Below are 22,486 nucleotides of genomic sequence, written 5' to 3'. Positions count from 1 at the left end.
CCCGGGAGAGATTTGTCATTCAAGACTCCTCTCCGTGGCCCTGCCCCTTCTCAACCTTTCCCCTACCCTGCACCTAACCTGGGACTTGCTGATTGGGCCGGAGAGCTTCGGGAGCTGCGTGCTGGCCTGCGGTCCCCACCCCCGGTCATCTCGTTGCTGCTTCCACCTGCCTGCGGTCCCCACCCCCGGTCATCCCGCTGCTGCTTCCACCTGCCTGCGGTCCCCACCCCCGGTCATCCCGCTGCTGCTTCTACCTGCCTGCTGTGTGCTGCTGCTGTTTATGTAATAATTGCTTGGAGGTTTATGTTCTGGGTCTCTGGAAAGCGTCTGGAGACAACTTTTGTTGTATTAGACGCTATATAAATAAAATTGAATTGAATTGATGTGGGTGGGGCCTTCATGGCAACGCAGCCCAAAACGCATTGAACCCCTCTGGATGCGGTTGTCCGCAATGAGGCACAGAAATATGTGGATATCCTTGTTGCACCACAGAGTAGGTTTGTTTGCCATTTTTTGCTGTAACAAAAGGTAGTTGTAAAGCAAATACTGCGTTCGCTGTGTCAGTTTTTAAATATGGCGGGTTTGAAGGAGTTGCGAGATGTTACTCTCCGGCGAATCAGTGCCCTGCAGGTGATGCTGCATTTTCAGCTCAACTCTGCTTGGTTAGAACACCAAGTAGCTGCAAAAAAGGGAGATACTAACTGATACGATCACTGAGTGGAAAATCCTTTAAACAGAGTCAAGTGGATAGTGGAAATGCCACGTAAGAGTAAACAGTGGCTGGAGGCCTTGCAGGTCACTGGCCCCCTACTGATGAACAATTCAAGAGTCACCAGCCTTCTGCTGTTCCACTAAGTTGGAGTCTTGGTGTGAATGTTGTTCAGGTAAGTCATCAGTCAGATTTTGTTACCTGTCTGATGATGGTCTTGACACAGATAAGAGGAAGTCCCATGTAGTTTGACTTTATGATCCACTTTAACAGCTGATGACCCAGAACCTCCAGAACCATGCAGACATCTGAGAGAGGTTGAGGAACTATGCTTATACATATGTATAGAAAGACCCACATGGTCGGTTGTGGACAGCTAAATGGGTATGAACAGATATGAAATGGACAGATATGGACCAGGATGAGCAAATAAACACCAGTGTGGACAGATATGAACGGGCATGGACAAATATAAACAAGCAAGTACAGACAGAAAAGGATGGACAGACATGGACAAGTACAGTTGTGTGAAAAAGTGTTTGCCCCTTCCTGATTTCTTATTTTTTTGCATGTTTGTCACACTTAAATGTTTCAGATCATCAAACAAATTTAAATATTAGACAAAGATAACACAAGTAAAAACAAAATGCAGTTTTTAAATGAAGGCTTTTATTATTAAGGGGAAAGAAAAATTCAAACCTGCATGGCCCTGAGTGAAAAACCTAATAACTGGTCGTTCCTCCCTCAGCAGCAACAACTGCAATCAAGCGTTTGCCATAACTGGCAATGAGTCTTTTCCAGCTGTGGAGGAATTCTGGCCCACTCATCTTTGCAGAATTGTTGTAATTCAGCAACATTGGAGGGTTTTTGAGCAGAAACCTCCTTTTTAAAGGTCATGCCTCAGCATCTCAATGGGATTCAGGTCGGGACTTTGACTAGGCCTCTCCAAACTCTTCATTTAGTTTTCTGAAGCCATTCAGAGGTTGGACTTGCTGGTGTGTTCTGGATCATTGTCCTGCTGCAGAACCCGAGTACTTCAGTTTGAGGTCACCAACAGATGGCCGGACTTTCTCCTTCAGGATGTTTTGGTAGACAGCAGAATTCATGGTTCCATTTATCACAGCAAGTCTTCCAGGTCCTGAAGCAGCAGAACAGCCCAGACCATCACACTACCACCACCATGTTTTACTGTTGCTAGGATGTTCCTTTTCTGAAATGCTGTTACTTTTACGCCAGATGTAATGGAACATACTCGTCAGTCCACAGAGTATTTCCCCAAAAGTCTCGGGGATCATCAAGATGTTTTCTTGCAAAACGGAGACGAGCTTTATGTTCTTTTTGCTCAGCAGTGGTTTTGGTCTTGGAACTCTGCCATGCAGCCATTTCTGCCCCGTCTCTTTCCTATGGTGGAGTCATGAACACCGACCTTAATTGAGGCAGGTGAAGCCTGCAGATCTTTAGATGTTCTGGGTTTTTGTGACTCTTGGATGAGCCGTCGCTGCTCTTGGGGTCATTTTGGTCGGTTCCTCCTGGGAAGGTTCACCACTCTTCCATGTTTTCTCCATTTGTGAATAACGGCTCTCACTGTGGTTCGCTGGAGTCCCAAAGCTTTAGAAATGGCTTTGGAACCTTTTCCAGAATGATAGACCTCAATTACTTTGTTTCTCATTTGTTCCTGAATGTCTTTGGATCGCAGCATGATGTCTAACTTTTGAGGATCTTTTGGTCGACTTCACTTTGTCAGGCAGGTCCTATTTAAGTGATTTCTTGATTGAGAACAGGTGTGACAGTAATCAGTAATCAGGCCTGGGTTTGGCTGGAGAAATTGAACTCAGCTTTCCAAAGATGTGATAAACCACAGATAATTTATGTTTTAACAGGGGGGGCAATCACTTTACACACAGGGCCATGTAGGTTTGGATTTGTTTTTCCCCCTTAATAATAAAAACCTGCATTTTGTGTTTACTTGTGTTATCTTTGTCTAATGTTTACATTTGTTGATGATCCGAAACATTTAAGTGTGACAAACATGCTAAAAAAAAAAAAATCAGGAAGGGGGCAAACACTTTTTCACACAACTGTATTTTGGATTTTTGGAGAACAGTAAACTAGTGGTGAAGGATACGAACTCCACTCACTCCAGAGATCTTGAAGTCGTCAATGAGCTGGACAATGGTTTCTCTGTACGGGTCAGACGGGTCGCTGTCTCTCACCTATCAACACAGACAGGGTACCTGAGTACACTTGAGTCAGGTGACAAAGAAGATGAGGAAGCTCAGACACTCACGCATCGTAGCAGCTTAATCTCATCCAGAGCGGTCTCGGTATAGTGTGGAGCACTCTTCACTACCTTCAGTGCCACGAAACGCTTCTTCCTGAGCAGACAGAGTCAGAAGATCAGACCAGGACACAGCAGAACCTGTGCAGCTGATCATTTTTGACATGAACAGGGAACTTACTGCAGGTCCCAACAGAGCCACACGGTGGAGAAGTGTCCCCAGCCCAGTTTCCTCACCACATGATACCTTCCATTGAACAGGTCACCTATCTTCACAGGGTAGTAGCCACCTGGAACAAAGAGAACAGGACGTCAGGATTGGTTTGGAAGTCTAAGGACTGAGGCCTAGAGGCCAGGTAGTGAGTAAACTGGACTGCTGAGGTCGGAAAGAAATTTCCCTCTAGAAATACACCATAAGACTAAGACCATGAGACAAATATCTATCTTCCACAAATGGCTCTGGGTTTTTACACATTAATACACTTGACACAGAGCTAAACTTCAAGTTTGCTTTCCTGGAGAGTCACCTGCGCAAAACAAAACATCCAGCTCTCTCATTGCATTGAACTTAAACTTAAACTTTATTTATTTGTATAGCGCCAAATCATACAATATAAAATGCAACTCATGGTGCTTTACATGCAGAATAAAATAACAATAAAAAAAACACAATTTAAAACATTCCATACGACCCCACCCCCCACGCGTACACACACACTCACTCACACTCATATACATGTGCACACACTCACACGCCCACACCCACACACACACACACACAGTAAGTGGACTGGTGACATGGCTTAGCACTAACGATCCAGGTGAGGAAAACACTACCTATGGGTGGCCGTCCACACCGAGAGGCATCACCGACCACGACCACCAGAAGCATCCCCACAGAGACCCCCCCAACCCGGACAGACCGGGGCAGACCCCACACAGAAGGTGGAGCCCCCCCCCAGCTACCCAGGCCTGAGGGATCCCCATGACGACACCCCCATGGGCGGAGCAGGCACACCTCCCAGTGTGGACGACCCCCCTGAGGAAACACTGGAGCTAAAAACTAAAAGATTAAAAGAAAGTAAAAAATGCCTAAAAGTGTAAAATTTTAGAGAAATATATATAAAACTTAAGATGAATAATAAATAACATATAGTAAAAAGTCACTAAAATGGATTAAAGTTTTAGAGATGATAAAAGAGCTAAAGAAGTACACACAATACATAGCTAAAAACACTAGGTAAATGAGATCAGATAAAAGCCAAACTAAAAAGGTGTGTCTTGAGCCTCCTTTTAAAAATATCAACATTCTCTGCGGCCCTGAGGTTCTCTGGCAGGCTGTTCCATAAAGAGGGGCCATAATGGCTGAATGCAGCCTCACCGTGGGTTTTGGTCGCGGTTCGGGGAATGGTTAAAAGGCCGGTACCAGAGGACCTCAGGGTCCGTGAGGGTTGATACAGTAAAAGCAGATCAGATAAATAAGATGGCCCAAGACCGTTAAGACACTTAAAAACCAGTAAAAGAACCTTAAAATCAATCCTGAAACGGACGGGGAGCCAATGCAGCGATTTTAAAACAGGTGTAATTGCACAATATTATGGCAAGACAGAAAAGACAAATGATAATATCTCCTCCTCCCTGACAACAAATATCCCCAGCATTCTAACTGGGCCAAATACGACAGTGACCCGCCAATACTTGATACATCCATCCGTTTTTTGTTTTTTTTACCCGCTTAATCCTGTACAGAGTCACAGGGGTCCTGCTAGAGCCTATCCCAGCTCATTCTGGGCAAAAGGCAGAGCTACACCTTGGACAGGTCACCACTCCATTGCAGGGCTTCATTAACATCTTTTTTCTTTTAGAATAATGATATGAAATAGGTAACAATTACTAACCGTAACCGTGGGAAGTTTAATTCCTATAATTAGGGACGGAGCACAAGCAAGGCTTGTGCGAAGCCCTATTGAAATCGGAAAGATTATTATTATTATTTTATCCGAAAACAATTGCGTTTTTGAGGCGCATAACTTACTCGAAAAGTTGTGAAACTTGGCACGCACGTCCCATGTGGCGAAAAATTACGTATTCTAATAGTGTCAAAAAGGGGCGTGGCCTAATGGCTCAACAGCGCCCCCTAGAAAACTTTGTGCCTCAAGCCCCACAATACGGTTTGACGTACATGCACCAAAATCGGTACACACCTGTATCATGTCGCAACTTGTCGCAACAAAAGAAAAGTCTCTTGGCGCCATGGCCGAAACCGAACAGGAAGTCGGCCATTTTGAATTAATCGTGTCATTTTGGCGCAATTTTATGCCATTTTCACATGTCGTACTTAAACAAACTCCTCCTAGCAGGATCGTTCGTTCGACATAAAAATTGCTCAGGATACATAAAAGACGTTAACCATGAAAAGTTATCAAAATCGCGAGTTTTCGTGAAATGGCGTGGCCGTGGCGCCGCATCAAACTTCAATACTAAACAGGAAGTGATACTAGTAGCTGATTGGCCGATATGTGATTCTGCCATAACTTTTGAATGGTTTGACAGAGTCATGGGTGGTGTCATTGGACTCGGTTTTGAGTCCTTGACCTCAATTGGTGAAAATTGCATGCGCGAGGTCCCGTTCATCGTTGCTTGCAGCTTTAAATCAGAATTAAAATTAAATCAGATTTAAAATGAGTAAAAATTACCATGTAAACATCTTATTCCGAATGAAAATAGCCATTCTGAATTAGTTTTATGAAACACAGGATAAGATGTCAATTTCCTTTGTGCAGGCACATACGTAATTCGTCATGAGAGTGACTGACCTCTCAAGGGACTGTGCATGGCAGGGGCGTCCTTTTCCCTGAGTCAGGCCTAGGCTGACCGCATACCTTCTGGTTGGCTACTTTGGGGCCCAGCTGGGATCTTTCCTCCTCATAAAGAGCCACTGGCTGCTTCTTTCGGCTGCTTCCCATGCAGCTTTGATGGCTGAACGCAGGCTTTGGCCTCTGATTCCCAGGTCTGCAAACAGTCTGGTGGTAGATTTTCCACAAACCCTCTGCACCCCACCTCCACTGGGCGGACTGCAGTGTTCCAGCCGCAATGTTGTGCTTCAGCAGCGAGATCAGCATAGCGTAGGTGTTTTCGCTCATAAGCCTCATCCACTGCGTCCTCCCAGGGTACAGTTAGTTCAATGATGTACACCTTTTTTAGTGAAGGGGACCAGAGAACCAAGTCAGGTCTCAGGGTGGTTGTAGCGATCTCTTTAGGAAACACCAGCTGTCGGCCAACATCAGCCAGCATCTTCCAGTCGCAGGCCAACCGTAGCTGGCCTCGCTCAGATGGTGTTGAGCAGCTCCTGGTAACCTTTGCCCCCTCACGGACAAAGGTAGTTGTCTGTTGGTGGTTGGGTGCTGATGCCGATAGGGAGTTGGTGGCAGCTCGTTTGTCCTCCAGGGTGGATGCCAAGATCTTCAGGACTTGGTTGTGACGCCACGTGTAGCGTCCTTGGACGAGACTGGTTTTGCACCCTGAGAGAATGTGCCTGAGGGTGGCTGGCGTGGAACAAAGGGCACACCCTGGGTCTTCACCGTACCACTGGTGAAGGTTAGCTGGTGTTGGAAGGACGTCATACGTAGCTCTGATGATGAAGCTCAACTGCCTTGCTTCCATGGCCCACATGTCCTTCCAGCTGATCTTCCTCCTCTCCACACTGTCCCATTGTGTCCACTGTCCCTGTTTGGCAAGAGAGACTGACTAGGCCCATCTTCCAGCCTCCTCCTGGTGGCGTACTTCCTCCACCACAATCTTCCGTTCTGGTGCTGTAGCCTTACTCCAAGCCGGGCGAGTAGCTGTTAGCCCAAAACCTCCTCTTCCCTGCTGAACATACCCCACGATGTCAGCATGTTTGAGGGCTGCTGTTGCTTCCTCCACTGCTTTGGCTGGTGTCCATTTGCGCCCGGGGGCCAGGGTCGGTGCGTTGTTGCTCACCACTTACTCTCTGGATTCCTTCTGTGTCAGCTGGAGTCTTTTTTTTGCACACTTGAACTCTTCTTTAAGACTGGTGAGGGGCAAACTTGAAGATGTCATTTCTGTAGAGGCCTATGGTGGTAAGGCAACGTGGAACTCCTAGCCACTTCTTGATGTCGCCTGTGACTCCTCTTTCCAACTTCTCTACGGTTGAGATTGGGACCTCATACACTGCGAGCGGCCACAGCATCTCATTCCACTTTCTGTGCTGCTCTTTCCCTTGCCCGTCTGTCGCGATGACGCTTATATTGTGCGCTGGGCTTGTTTTTGAAACAAAGTTTCAACATGGCAGCACGCAGTAAATGGTGGTCAAGAGCAGAGACGACTTATTTAATAAATAGCTTGGAGGACCTGGAAATAATTAAAAGAACAGATGGCAGGAAACATAAAAATTGTGAGCTTTTCAAAGTTGTAGCGGCTAAGTTTGTTTTTCTTCTGGTAGATGTAATTTCCAGTAGACGTAACTTCCGGTCCGCCCCCCTATCCAATCAGAACGCTTCCCAACCCCCAGACCTTAAGCGGAATTGGATAAAGCCGATCAAACGTGTTTTCCATGTAAACCTCAATTCGGAATTACTATTTCCATGTAAACTAGAAGGAAAATAGTTTAATTTGGAATTATTTAATTCGGAATAATTAATTCCGAATTAAAAAACATGTAACTGTGGCAAATAAGTTCAAACGTAGGAGGACAACACTGGCTGGGTACTGGGCTAGACAGTCTCTGGAGGGTGATGATGAAACAGCTGAGCAGAGGGACGCGGGTGGCACCACTTCTGGCAATGGGGGCTGAAGTCAGCCCTTTGAGAGTAAGGGTACCCCCTTGGGAGGAAGAGGGTCACTTGCAAAACTCACTGACGACAACACGGGCATCACAGATGCTGACTGTAAAAGTTGGTCCATATATCTCATCCAGGTGTCCTTGCATGAACTTAGAGTGACTAAGTGCCCTAAATCCTTACCGACACTGATCTCCAGGAAAGCAGCAGTCATGTGTGTCTCAAAAACATGAGAGCTCATCTTTGTATACGGCTCACTGGCAGTGATGTTATTCCTGAATGAGGCCCTAAGATAGTAGCAAGTGCCCGGTGGCCAGTAAAAAGGTAAAACAAACCCGGTGTAGGTACTGGTGAAAAAGAAAAAACCCATAGATAATGCTTAAAAAGCTTCCCTTTCTAGCAGAAAGAGGAACACAATCTGGAGGCTAAATGTAGGCTTACAAGACTAAAGCAGTTTGTCTTAAACCAGGGGTTTTCAATTCCGGTCCTCGGGCCTCCCTGTCCTGCATGTTTTAGATGTTGCCTTGCATCAACACACCTGATTCTAAATAATGGTCCTAATTAGCTTGTCATCAAGGTCTGGACACTTCTGTTGATGACACAGCTCCTTGTATCACGGTGTGCTGAAGCAGGGTGGCATCTCAAACATGCAGGACATGGGGGCCTGAGGACTGGAATTGAAAACCCCTGTCTTAAACAACGCTTTGTGGTAGATATGCTGCTATAGGCCTACGCTGCTGGGGGACTCCAACATGATCCACTGAGCGGTGCCCCTCACCCCTCCTTCTCTCCTCTTCTTCTCTTTCCTTTCTTCATATATAACCTAAGTTATTAATTAGAGGTATCTCATAACCATAATTAGGGCCGAGCACTTACAGTGCGAAGGCCCTATTTTATCTGTAGGAAATGTTTTCCTCGTTTTTATTTTTTTTTTTTCTCGTTTTTATTTTTCCGACGAAATGAGTGCCTTTTTCCCCCCCTAAACGTGCCCCAAAAGTCAACAAATTTTGCAAGCAAGCCAAGCCTGGTGAAAAATTTGACATTTAATGGTTTGCATTAATGGCCGTGGCCTAATGGCTAAACAACGCCCCCTAGAAAACTTTGTGCCTCAAGCCCCACAATACGGTTTGACGTACATGCACGAAAATTGGTACACACCTGTATCATGTAGCAACTTAAAGAAAGGTCTCTTGGCGCCATGGCTGAAACCGAACAGGAAGTCGGCCATTTTGAATTAATCGTGTAATTTTGAACTGTAACGTGCACCCAGTTGTGTTATACATCAAAATGTGCGTCTCGATCCTGCGACGATGGGCATTACTTTTCTCAGTCAAAAGCATTACCGTGGCGACGATAGACGCCAAAATGCGCGACCCCCTTCATCCGATTGGTCCATATTTGGTGGTCCCTACTTTCTGCCATAACTTTTGATTGGTTTGATATAGAGAGTCGTGGGTGGTGTCAGCGGACTCGGTTTTGACTCCTTCACCTTAATTAGTGCATATTAGCCCCGCCCCTTCTTCTGATTGGTCGATATCTGATAGTTTTACTTTCTGTCATAACTTTTGAATAGTTTGATATAGAGAGTCGTGGCTGGTGTCATCCGCTAAATGTCATCCGCCTGAAGAATCTACATGCAAGTTATACAAGCGCTTCTACTGCAGCACGCCTGAATGTGTACAAGGGTGCGAGGGCCCGTTCATCGCTGCTTGCAGCTTTAATTGTTTTTGCTGTTTTTGCTAATTGTTTTGCTGGGGGCTGGTCTGCCCCCTCCTTTTCTCTTCGGTGTCAAGGTCAAGGTTTACTTTATTAATCTCCCACGGGAGAAATTGGTCTTGGAGTAGAGGCCACAAAGCCGCAGTACAGACAGACATAGACGACACATTGACAACATCAACAACACCATCAACATCGGTGGAGGCATATGCAGCACTTGCAACACTGTATAAAACAGCAAACAAGTGCAAATTGTTAAAAGACAATGCTAGCATCATCAGTATTTTTAGCTTCACTGTACAACATCACATAATCAGTTGTTAATCAATCCACATGGGCCAGCTTCTCTCAGCCTCCTATCTTCCCCCCCAACCATTCGGGGGAGCTTATTAATAAGTTTGGCTGATTGTGGAATGAAGGAGTGCTTGTACCTATTGTATTTACACAGGGGGAGCCTGTATCTCCTACCAGAGCTCATCAGCTCATACTCAGGGTTCAGCACATGGGATGGGTCAGACAGGATCTTGTTGGCCTGCCGAATGGTGTATGTTTGCAGGCCAGAGCTTTAGGAGCTGCATGCTGCCCTGCTGCCCTGCTGCCCTGCAGCCCTGCAGCCCTGCAGCCCTGCAGCCCTGCAGCCCCTCCCCCCCCCCCCCCCCCCCCCCTCCCCTCTGAACATCCCACTGCTGTGTCTCTCCTTTCTCTGTTCTTCATTCTCTCCGTCTGTTCTCTCTTTTCCTGCTCTGCCCAGTCTGGCCTCCGGCAGGAGGGTCCCCCCTTACGATCCAGGTCCTGCTCGAGGTTTCAATTCTGCTGTTTGGTTTAAGGATTTTTCTCCCACTAGGGGAGTTTTACCTGCCACCACAAGATTCGACTCACTACACTCACTGCAATAACTACAATACAATTCAATTCTGGTTTTAAAGCACATCAAAGCCTGTCTCCCCCCCACCCTGGACTCACACCAGTTTGCATACCGGGCAAACAGATCTACAGAAGACGCCATAAATACTGCACTCCACTCCGCGCTGAGTCACCTGGAGAAACAGGGGAGCTACGTGAGGATGCTCTTCGTCGACTTCAGCTCAGACTTCAATACCATAAAACCGGACATTCTAATCCCCAAGCTATGCACCCTGGGGCTCCCACCATCCACCTGCTCCTGGATTAAGGACTTTTTGGTGAACCGACCCCAGCGCGTGAAGCTCGGTCCTCACCTCTCCTCCTCCCGCACTCTCAGCACTGGCTCTCCTCAGGGCTGTGTGCTGAGCCCACTTCTGTACTCGCAAGGGCGTAGGTTTGGTCTCAACATTGGTAGGGACGACATAACAGCATAACCTGCATGTACACTTTTTGCTGGGGACGGGACATTAATAAGACCAAACAGATTGGGTGAACGGGGGTTTCAAAGTTTATTTAGACGGGACAATGCATATTAATGTACACTACATTAAGCAGTGTAAATACACCAGGTTTAGCAGAAATGCTAGTTTGCACCCGTAGTCCCCACAAACAACCAGACACACTCACACCTACGGGCAATTTAGAAATGATCAATTTACCTAGCGCGCATGTTTTTGGACTGTGGGAGGAAACCGAAGTAACCGGAGAGAACCCACACAAGCACGGGGAGAACATGCAAACAACCAAACACAGAAAGGTCCTACTGGGCCTGGGAGTCGAACCGGGAACCTTCTTGCTGTGAGGCAACACAGTGGGTCAGGGCTACATTTTTCACGAATATGAACCTGATTAATTGATAGGCTAAATGATCAATGCAAAATAAATCTGTATTGACTTATACTAACTTTCATGTGTATTGGTTCACCTGATACACGGTTTAATTCAAACCTTTGTTTTCAAAAACTACTAAAGAAACATTTTGAAAACTTCCAGAATATTCCAGGATTTTATTAGCAATTTAAATTGCAATATTTGAACATAATTTAAATTATATTAACATACACAATAAATGTATTAAGTGTACTTATTAATAATCTCTTAACTATCCAGAATGCAAAAAAAAACCCATTTGTCTTAAGACCACTCAACATTGTCTGTCTAAATAAATAAATTAAATATAACTGAAAAAAAACTAAAATAAATAAAAATGGAACCTTCCTTCAGGTTAAACACTACTGCTTTTGTCCACAAGCACAGCCAAACTCAACAAAAATTGAAAGCTCCTTTGGGCTGCTTTAAGACCACATAAATAAAATACAAATGAAACTTGGGGAGAAGGGGGTAAACCTTGGTTTGATTTCTTATCTATTTTTGTCCTTCACCACAAGAGTAATACATTGCTTTAATTGGTTGTCTCTTTCACCTTCTTCTCCCTTATTTTCATCTCTAAAATGCATCAGTGGGTTGAGCAATTATGGAAAAAATCTAAATCAAGATTAATTGAACTTTTTACCTCGATTATGATTAATGTATGATTATCTGAAACAATGTCTGCATAGGCTGCAAATAAAAATATTTTTAAATAAATAATGTAGAAAATTAATAAATACATTTTCACATTTTAATAAATAAATGCACTAATAGGTATTTGGTTTCAAAAGTGTCTAAACCAGGCCGTTTACAAGAAGAAAAGCAGCAGCTTTTTTGACTGTCAAACACACACAGACTGGAATCTCTCTCTCTCCTCTTCCTCTCTTCTCTTCCTACCCGAGTTTTCTACACTGTCCTACACTGACGTCTTTTTACATGACTTAGAGTGGCTGCTGCTGGCTGACAAAAACTCCTAATATCCTCCTCTTGAAGGGGGCGGAGGAGCCGGCATGATTTCTGTCGGGGCTGTGTGAGTGTGTGGGGGGGGAGAAGGGGGGGGTCAAGTCATCAGCCAATCAAACGTGCGTTTGAGGAAAAAAATGGACCGGCAAATTCAGCAAGTGAAAGGGGGTAAATGTAAGTCTGAACATAATGAAAATAATTCACTTAATAATGGTAGGGTTAATTCTATCCTTACAACATTTGGGAAGACAATATAAATCACCTTAAAAGTGCTTAAAAGTTGGTGGGGACAATTTGAGCCTCCTGAAAAGTTGGTAGTGTTATGTCCCTATCGTCCCTATGCAAACCTACGCCCTTGTGTACTCGCTCTACACATGGGACTGCAGCCCCGCCCACCCAGAGAACGTCATTGTCAAGTTTGCTGATGACACAACGGTGGTGGGGCTGATCACAGGGGGAAACGAGGCGGCCTACAGAGATGAGGTCCTTAAACTTGGTGAGTGGTGCGCACTGAACAACCTGGTGCTGAACACCACCAAAACCAAGGAGCTCATCCTGGATTTCAGGTGGAACCGAGCCGCCCCCGCCCTCCTGCACATCAACGGTGATTGTGTGGAGCAAGTGCAGTCCTTCAAGTTCCTGGGCGTCCACATCACTGCAGACCTCTCCTGGTCTGTCAACACCACTGCACTGGTTAAGAAGGCTCAGCAGCGGCTGCACTTCCTGAGGGTGCTGAGGAAGGAGAACTCCCGCTCCCGCTGCCTCAACAGGGCAAAGAGCATTTTAAAGGACAACACCCACCCCGGTTTCCACTTTTTCGACCTGTTGCCCTCTGGGAGGCGCTTCAGGTCCTTATGAACCCGTACAAAAAGATTCAGGGACAGCTTCTTCCCCAAAGCTGTGAACTTTCTCAACCTATAAGCTACCTCATATTTTTCTGTGCAATATTTTCTACCTTCTATCCACAATATGCCAATATTCTACCATCTATGTGCAATACTCCCATCCTTTCAAGGGCAATATTATTATTTTTCCATCCATTATATATGGATATATATATATATATATATATATATATATATATATATATATATATATATATATATATATATATATATATATATATATATATATATATTTTCCTTGTTTATATTGTCTTTGCATGTGTGCACTTTGACGGAGCTGCTGCCTAATTTCACTGTACCTGTACAATGATAAAGTCAAAGTCAGATTTATTTGTATAGCACAATTCGTGCACACAGCAGCTCAAAGTGCTTTACATAAAAACGTTCCAATACAATCAACAATGAATAACAATCAACATCATACAGAACACAATAAAAACATTAACAGTTAGATCAAAAAATAAAGTTAAAAATTTAAATAGAAGTAAGAAATAAAAGCTGAAAGTCGATAAAATAATAAAGGCTTTCTATTCTATTCTATTTCTAATACCATCACATTATTTTAAATCTTTTTCTAGAGGTACAAATTAGTACATCCAGTTTCACTAGTATGTATTTTTAAATTATTCTGTTGAAACACAATTCAAAAATTAAAGCTGCAAGGAGCGATGAACAGGCCCTCGCGGGTGCAATTTTCACCAATAAAAATCAAGGACTCAAAACCATGTCTGATGACACCACCCACGAGTCTTTATGTCAAACCATTCAAAAGTTATTGCAGAAAATATGAACTATCACATATGAACAATCAGAAGAAGGGGCGGGGCTAATTTGCACCAATTATGGGCAAGGACTCAAAACCGAGTCCGATGACACCACCCACGAGTCTTTATGTCAAACCATTCAAAAGTTATGGCAGAAAATAGGATCTATCAAATATCGACCAATCAGAAAAAGGGGCGGGGCTAATTCATGGCAATGAAGGTCAAGTACTCAAAACCGAGTCCGATGACACCACCCACGAGTCTTTATGTCAAACCATTCAAAAGTTATGGCAGAAAATAGAATCTATCAAATATCGACCAATCAGAAAAAGGGGCGGGGCTAATTCATGGCAATGAAGGTCAAGTACTCAAAACCGAGTCAGATGACACCACCCACGAGTCTTTATGTCAAACCATTCAAAAGTTATGGCAGAAAGTAGGGACTACCAAATATGGACCAATCAGATGAAGGGTGGGCGCGCTTTTTGGCGTCTATCGTCGCCACGGTAACGCTTTTGACTGAGAAAAGTAATGCGCATCGTCGCAGGATTGAGACGCACATTTTGATGTATAACACACCTGGGTGCACGTTATGGTTCGGGCCGCATTAACGGACGAAGAAATTGAATAAATTTCGCCAAAATTACATGATTAATTTAAAATGGCTGACTTCCTGTTCAGTTTCGGCCATGGCGCCAAGAGACTTTTCTTTAAGTTGCGACATGATGTGTACCGATTTTCGTGCATGTACGTCAAACCGTATTGTGGGGCTTGAGGCACAAAGTTTTCTAGGGATACAATAGGGACTTCGCACTGTCAGTGCTTGGGCCCTAATAACATCTAATTAAATAAAAAAAAAAATGTGTTTGTTACTTTTGTCAGTTTTAAGTTACTTCAATGACCATTATGGGGTTTTCTTTCTGCATTAGAAGATACCAGCCAACAGTTCTGTGTGTGTGGTATGTGCCATCATGAAGATCAGAGGCTGTATTTATCCAGGAAAGAAACATGCAGTAGTGAAGCCGTTCCCTTGCAAAGCTTATTTAAAGCGTGCCGCTTTATGGACGCCCATTCGTTTTGGACCCTCTTGAACATTCCCTAGCATGCCCAACCAGAATGTTTGACACGGAAACAGCTCACCATAGATAGTTTTAGCCCTTATTAGGGTGAGGTATTCACCCTAACCGTAACCCTGTGTGTCCTACAGAATTTCTTAAGGCTGAGTTATGGTTCTGCGTCAAAGCGACGCCGTAGGGTACGCGTCGACGCGTACCACACGCCGTCACTGACGCCGTCACTGACCTGCACCTCCCAAAAATTGTAACTACGCGTCGAGGCGACGCAGACCAAACGCAGACAGAGAGGGCTGTGATTGGTTCGCTTGATTTGAAGCAGCCGTGAACTTTCAGCGCTCTTTTCTTCGTGTATGTGATTTTTTTGTTTTGGTTTTTTGCACAATAGTTGTCCTTATCTCTTTGATTCACTGTGACCGGAAAAAGTCGGATAAACCATGCAGGAAAAGATTGCGAATTAGCAGTCACGGGGGGTACTGCACCGCGGCGAAATGGAGTGACGGAGAAGTCCGAAGGGTTCACGACGGCGTCACGGTGACGGCGTCACGGTGACGGCGTCACGGTGACGGCGTCGATTTGATGCAGAACCATAACTCAGGCTTTAGTCTGGTCTGTCCCACAGGAGTCCTTGACAATATGACGTAAGTTTCCATTAGCAAGGGTCCAGATTAAAACCATTACAGTTTGGGGCCCTGGATCCAGTAGGCTCAAAAGTGCTTCAACAGACCTAACTTTTGTAAATCGATGAAAGACGGACAGAAGACTGATGGAAGTGGGCTGGCAGAAAAATGGCAGAGGAATGAAAGAGCATGGAAGATGGATGGAAGAGTGTTGAGGTTTGTCTGATTACTCACCTTTGCAGTAATCTGATGGGTCTTCCTGCTCCTCGTCATCAGAGCCCAGCAGATGAGCAGGGGGTGGGGTCAGTTCCGGAGGAGGGGAGCTCTGAGGTGGAGGAGGTGGGGTCGGCTGAGAGATGGCTGATGGTGTAAGGAGGGGCGAGCTGAATGGAGGGTCGGGCGAGTCGAGAGGGCAGAGGAGGGAGGAGGAGCACAGGGGGGAGTAAAGGTGGGAGGAGACACTGGAGGTGAAGGTCAGCGAGGTCAGCAGGAAGGAGTCTGGGTGGGCGGGGCTTAGTTGAGAAGTGGACTGGGCCTCGTCACAGTGAGGAATAGGAACTATTGGAGTAGGTGAAGTTTGTTTGAGCTCCATTTTTTCATCTGCAGAAATGTTCTGTAGAGGTATGTGAGGCAATGTAGAGGCATTCTGGGTAATACTGCAGTTAGCAGTAGAAGGTGACTGGCTCAAACTGGGGGTGGGGCCGTCTGATAAGGTAGGAGACTGGCTGACAAACTTGGAGGGCTGGAGGGTAGTTCCAGAAGGAATCTCAAGAGTTTCAGGGGGATTTGTTGCAGAACTTGGTGATGTCTGGTGGAGGTTCTGTGGACCTGGGGAACAGCTCTCTGAGAGGGGTAACGTGGTGGCTTCAGGTAGATTGTCTGAGCCTGCTGTTGTGCCGCTGTCTGGAGGACTTGGTGGAGGTAACCGCTCGGACTGGGGGGGGCTGTCATCACGGTTCAGGCTCTGAGATTCACACAGCTCATCAGGCCTTAAACAAGAAGAGAAGAACCAGACTGGTGAGAATATGGAGAAAAGGAATAGGGATCAGGTGCATAACCAGTTATCCTCAGAGTTGTCCTCATAAACTCCAGATGTAGATGAATAAAAATAGGCTTTTTATGACTTTACCTTTAAAGGCCATAACAGATGTGAAACATTCTAGAAGTGATCAAAGTGTTGAGCTCTGGGTTTTATTTATGGAGTATCACTAAAGGATAGGATTAAGAATTATGGAATTAATTTATAGCTCACCGCTATAGGCAGGTGATCCAGGTTCAGGCCCTGACCTGTGACCCTTCACTGCATGTCTTCCCCCTCTCTCTCTGCCCCCATTTCCTGCCAATAACCTATCCGCAGTGAGTGACCAGGCTCTCAGCTGTGTTTCTATTATTGGAGTATTGAGTGGTCGGGTTGAATTGCCCATCTATCAGCAGTCGAGAGCAGTCGGTCTAAAACACTAGTAATAATACTTACTATAGTGATGATGATGATAACAATAAAAAGAAGAAAAAGGGCGAAATGGGAAGAGGAGGAAAGAGGATGGTGGATGCTCTGCATTCATTCAGTTTGAGGTGGAGCCACAGACACACCTTTAGCACAGGTACAGGTATTACAGTGATTCTTCCTCTCATAGGGCTTTTTCACCAACTCACAATCGGAGGAGACCCTGGGGAAGACCCAGGACACGCTGGAGAGACCATAGCCCCTTTCACACAGAGATTCCGCAATATTCGTGTAAAGAAGTCCTGTCAATACGCCGCCTTTGTTGGTTCACACAGAACCATACAACGCCGGCATAACGCCGCTCCCGTCTGTAAATTCACACAGCATGCCGGCGTTCCGCAATCAGAGGCGTGACGAGCGTCAGCGCTGGCCCCGGCTGGCCCCGGCTGGCCCCGGCATGCCGGCTGTGTCATTCACACAGACCCCGTTTCGGCTCTGTGACTACCTCCGCTGCCGGCTTATTGGTGGGGCCACTTGGCCCCCCCATTCCGCCTCCGTGACTTTCACACAGAACAGCGAGGCGGCTTAAAGGCGCAACGTTCCCGCCTCGAACTGGCTGTGTGAAAGGGGCTCATGTCTCTCGACTGGCCTGGGAACGTATTAGGTACTTCAGTTAAGTACTCAGGCTCCTCCAGACAAAAGGCCTATCGAGACAATGCATTCCTTTCTAATGGCTTGACAACAGTCCTTGGCTCTACTGTATTTACCGTTTACACGGAGCAAAAACTGAGGCGTTTTCATGCGTTTTGGCCGTTCGTTTACACGAAAACGGAGCTCAAAGTCATCTGAAAACTCCGGCCAAAGTGGAGATTTTCAAAAACTCTGTTTTCACATTTGCGTCTAAACAGAGGAAAACGGAGATTTAGGCTTCAGAACGTCACATTATGCAACAAAACACGTCACCAGCGTCATGTGTGCGACCTGTGTTCACAATTAGTTTGGCCACCGTCAATATTTTCTTGTATTTTACCTGTTTTATATTCTAAAGTCACACTTAAAAGTAACTCCACTTCACTGTCACTCCAAACGAAAGACTCTCGTTCCGTTTTGGAAGTAAAGCCTGAATTATGGTCCCGCGTTAAATCGACGCAGAGCCTACGGCGTAGGGTACGCGTTGGTGTAACACGGAACCATAAATCAGCCTTAACTGGAAGTTACACGTGTCATTTGTTGATGTTTTTTCCAGGATTCTGATTGGCTGGCATGACGTTAACAGCCTATTTATGCGGATTCGTGTAAACGAAGAGATTTTGAAAACGATCTCGTGTAAACGATGGAATTTTTCAAAACGTAGAGGGGGAAATATCCGTTTTTGTAAATACCCGGCTATGTGTAAACGGGGCCTGAGGCCTGAGGCCCCGTTTACACATAGCTCAAGTAATCTGATTAGATCCGTTTTTACAACTTTACAAAATAACTACTATAAGTCTAACTACAAATGCATGGAGTGCTGCTGGGTGTGAGAAAAAAGTTTACTTCAGGTGCTCTTCGGCATGGGGATCAAAAAGATTGAAAAACAATTTGGAAAAACCGAGGCACTCAAGAAGATAGAAAAATATAAAAAGCCTTTATTTAATCATGGCTTTGTAAAGGTTAAAACATGCCAACATGTTTCGGCCATGTAGGCCTTCTTCAAGGCAGATAACAGAGACGAGTTATATGTGCAGCTTTATCATACGTAGAGTCTGCTAGCTTCAGGTTAAAACAGAATATACCTTTAATATTGTAAATATTGGTGAAAATACTTTTTTTAATCTTTTTTAACTAAAACTGGACTAAAAAGTTTTTGAGTTTTCATCGACTAAAACTAGACTAAGACTATCACATATAGAAATGACTAAAATGTGACTAAAACTAATAAGCATTTTTGCACAAAAGACTAAGACTAAATCTAGAATAGCTGCCAAAAACAACACTGCGCCTCAGGCGGTAAAAACGACTCGGCTTTACGGTGGATCCGGTCCGGGTTAACAGCCCAGCCATATTTGCTTTCTGGCGGCAGTCTCGGGTACTTGTAAGTCCTGACCACCTCCACGCCACAGCCCTCCATGGAAATGGGCTGGAGATGGGGTCTCTTCCGTCTGAAGTCCACCACCATCTGCAGAGGGTTTGACCTAAACCGTCCCACACAGTCCTCCACAAGGCCCCTGTACTCTGTCTCTTGTCCATCCACAGTACCTCAATAATGGCAGTGTCGTCAGACTATTTCTGCATGTGGCAGAGCTCCGACTGGTGCTGGATATCAGATGTGTAGACCGTGACAGGACAGGGGAGAGCACCGTCCCTGGTGGCATATCACTTAGGATATCATGTGGTTAAAGTACAATGAATACAAAAGGTTTCCAGTTCTGTTTGTCTTGATGCATTGTTGTTCCCGTCCTCATTATTAGATGCGTTAGGCAGTTTATGTCGGATGCTGGGCATAAGGTATATTAACAAATGTTCACTCAAAAAGGAAAAGAAAGAAAACCTTGGTGACCCGCTTTCAGGGCAAAGGCCAACGGTTATCCTTTTTTTCCATATGAGGTCTTTTGAGCATAGGAGCGGAGGGGATCTGGTTTGGTGCCCTCAGAATTTGGTCTCTGCTTTTTGCAGATGACGTGGATTAGGGTTGGCTTCATCAGGCCAAGACCTTAAACTCTCACTGGAGCGGTTTACAGCCAAATATGAGACGGCTGGGATGAGAATCAGCACCTCTAAATCCAGGACCGAGGTCCTCAGTTGGAAAAGGGTAGAATGTCCTCTCCGAGTCAGGGATAAGATCCTGACCCCAAATGGAGGAGCTTCTCTATCTCTGGTCTTGTTCACGAGTGAGGGAAGAATGGCGAAGGAGATGGATAGGTGGATTGGGGCAGCGTCCGCAGTGATACAGGGGCGTCAGGGTGAAGAAGGAGCTGAGCCAAAAAGCCAAGCTCTCAATTTACCATTTGGTCTACATTCTTACCCTCACGTATGGTCACGAGCTGTGGGAAAATGACCAAAAGAACGACATCACAGATACAAACAACAGAACTTAAGTTTCCTCAGCAGGGTGTATGGGTTCTCTCTTAAAGAGACAGGGTGAGAAGCTCGGACATCCGTGAGGAGCTTGAGTAGACGGGGCTCAAGTATCTGGTGAGGATGCCTCCAGGACGCCTCCCTGGTGGGGTCTTCCAGGCATGTCCCAATGGGAGAGACCCCAGAAACCCTAGAGGTACTATGACTACGTTTACATGCAGTCAAAATTGGGGTTATTGCTAATATTCCTAATATATTACTGAAACATTCTGAATATTCCGTTTACATGGTAATTAATCATTCGGGATATCTGGATCAAACCAGCGACGCACGGAGAACGTGATGACACAATTCCCGTCATTTCCGCTTCTTCTTCCTGTATCCAAATTCAAAACAAATGCTGCTTCGCACAACTTTTTGCTCACCTTCTTTTAAATCTGGTTATCCCGGTACTTTCTACCGTCTACAAATGCAGAAATGTTCATATCCTTCATTACATTTATGAAGTGATTAGTCTCCTCCTGGTCTTGCGTTTCTCCGTGTTTATAAGAACGTCCTGGACTCAAAAGACCAGGGTTCCTTGAGAACAGAGCATGTGCAGAAAACAAATTCCTGCTCTGTTTGATGGGGATATTCCGTTTGGCGTTTACATGACCCAATATTCAGGTTTTAAAAGGAGTAACCCAGGGGTCATATTGGGGTTTTTAAAAACCTGAATATGAGCAAATTCGGGTTATTCAAAAGGGGTTATTGGTGTTTACATGGCCGTGCAAATTCAGGTTATTGCCAATATTCGGGTTTTAAAAGGGTTATTGATGTATGGAAACGCAGTCTATGTTTCTCGGCTGGCCTGGGAACGTCTTGGGATCTCCCCAGATGAGCTGGACGAAGTGGCCGGGGAAAGGGAAGTCTGGACTTCCCTCCTTACTACTCGACTCTGCGACCCGACCTCGGATAAGCGGAAGAAGATAGATGGATGCACATTTATAGTGTTTAAAAATAAAACAAAAACTACTGGCACACAATGCTCAATTATTTCCATCCATGGGTTGACCCTAACCCATCCGTGTAACACATTTCCTAATTTCTTGCCCATGGATTCTATAATTTAGCATTCTCATCTTTACAGTTAAGTCTAACTGGAAACAATTTTGATTTGACAGCTGAAAAATGAGTTTTGTCCAAAATAGTTATTTTATATTCAGCTGCTAGCTAAATAAACAAGTTGACTGCAGGTGTCTTTACTGTGACACTCAACATTAGCAGGAAACACTGAGCTGCTCTCTATATAAATTAGCTTACATATTATCTGCACTACTTACCACTTTCTTTCTCAAATTGTTGCGATTTAAAGTTGGATGGCCCTCAAGGGCCCCCTTCTGGCTCAGAGCCCTAAGCATTTGCCTGGTATCCCAGTTGGCAAGCTGCAGCTTTGATTATGCTAGCCGTATCCAAGCATTCATTTTTTCATTCATTCCGCACCTGCAATGGCTCTGCGCCCCCCACTTTGGTAACCTCTGCATTAAGCCAAAAAATGCAGATTATTGTTTCGCTAAATTAAATATCTCCTCTGACATAATTATGAAAGCGTGAATACTTTAGAGTCATGGTTGCTGTACAGTACACACATTTTATATTGATTGCATGATTAAAATCTGTAAGAATGCATCCAGAATTTCACAGTATGATAATTCAATTCAATTTCAATTCAATTTTATTTGTATAGCATCTAATACAACAGATGTCGTCTCCAGACGCCTTCCAGAGACCAGAACATGAACATAAACCCCCGAGCAATTATTACATAAACAATGGCAGGTAAAAACTCCCATAGTGGGAGAAAAACCTTAGCCAAACAGTGGCAAGAAAAACTCCCCTTTAGGAGGAAGAAACCTGGACCAGGACCTGGATCATAAGGGGGGACCCTCCTGCCGAAGGCCAGACAGGGGGGTCGGGGACGTCAGCAGCACACAGCAGGCAGGTGGAAGCAGCAGCGGGATGCCCAGAGGAGGGTGGGGGGCCGCAGGCAGGTGGAAGCAGCAGCGGATACATGTCTAAACCTCACAGAGGTTGTTTAAAAATGGCGGTTGCACAGATTTGGTTGGTTACAATCACGGTATCTGCCGTGACATAGTGGTTCATGCATCTGGCCCAGCAAGGTTTCGGGGCAAGGGTAGCACCAGTTTCTTGACTGAACTAGCACTGGAGTTGCTTTGGTGAGAAAGCCCTATAGCGGTTCCAGTGCTAGTTTGGTGCTAGTGCCAGATTAAGCATTGGATTTTTGCTTTTGGACAGGCGGTTGGAAAGGAAAGCACCGACTCGGTGCCAAGAAAACTGATGCAATGCTGGCCCCCAGCGATCCTGGGCTTGATGCGAGAACTGCTA

At 45.2% G+C, this 22,486-nt stretch overlaps 1 protein-coding gene across 2 annotated transcripts in view; it reads right to left on the bottom strand.

The window, feature by feature from the left end:
* The window catches only part of srpk3 (SRSF protein kinase 3), a 53,953-nt gene that overhangs the window by 23,373 nt on the left and 8,094 nt on the right, over nucleotides 1–22,486 (bottom strand). For both annotated transcript variants that reach the window (XM_061735152.1, XM_061735153.1), the window contains exons 3-7: nucleotides 15,835–16,589; nucleotides 3,169–3,277; nucleotides 2,997–3,084; nucleotides 2,835–2,922; nucleotides 911–1,017 (exon numbers count right to left, since the gene is read on the bottom strand). In XM_061735152.1, the coding sequence (XP_061591136.1) occupies nucleotides 911–1,017; nucleotides 2,835–2,922; nucleotides 2,997–3,084; nucleotides 3,169–3,277; nucleotides 15,835–16,589 (1,147 nt within the window). The remainder of the gene's footprint in view (nucleotides 1–910; nucleotides 1,018–2,834; nucleotides 2,923–2,996; nucleotides 3,085–3,168; nucleotides 3,278–15,834; nucleotides 16,590–22,486) is intronic.

Source organism: Cololabis saira, chromosome 12, assembly GCF_033807715.1.
Source record: "Cololabis saira isolate AMF1-May2022 chromosome 12, fColSai1.1, whole genome shotgun sequence".
NCBI lineage: Eukaryota > Metazoa > Chordata > Actinopteri > Beloniformes > Belonidae > Cololabis > Cololabis saira.
Note: the sequence above shows the minus strand (reverse complement) of the source record. Positions and strands in the feature narration are given on the sequence as shown.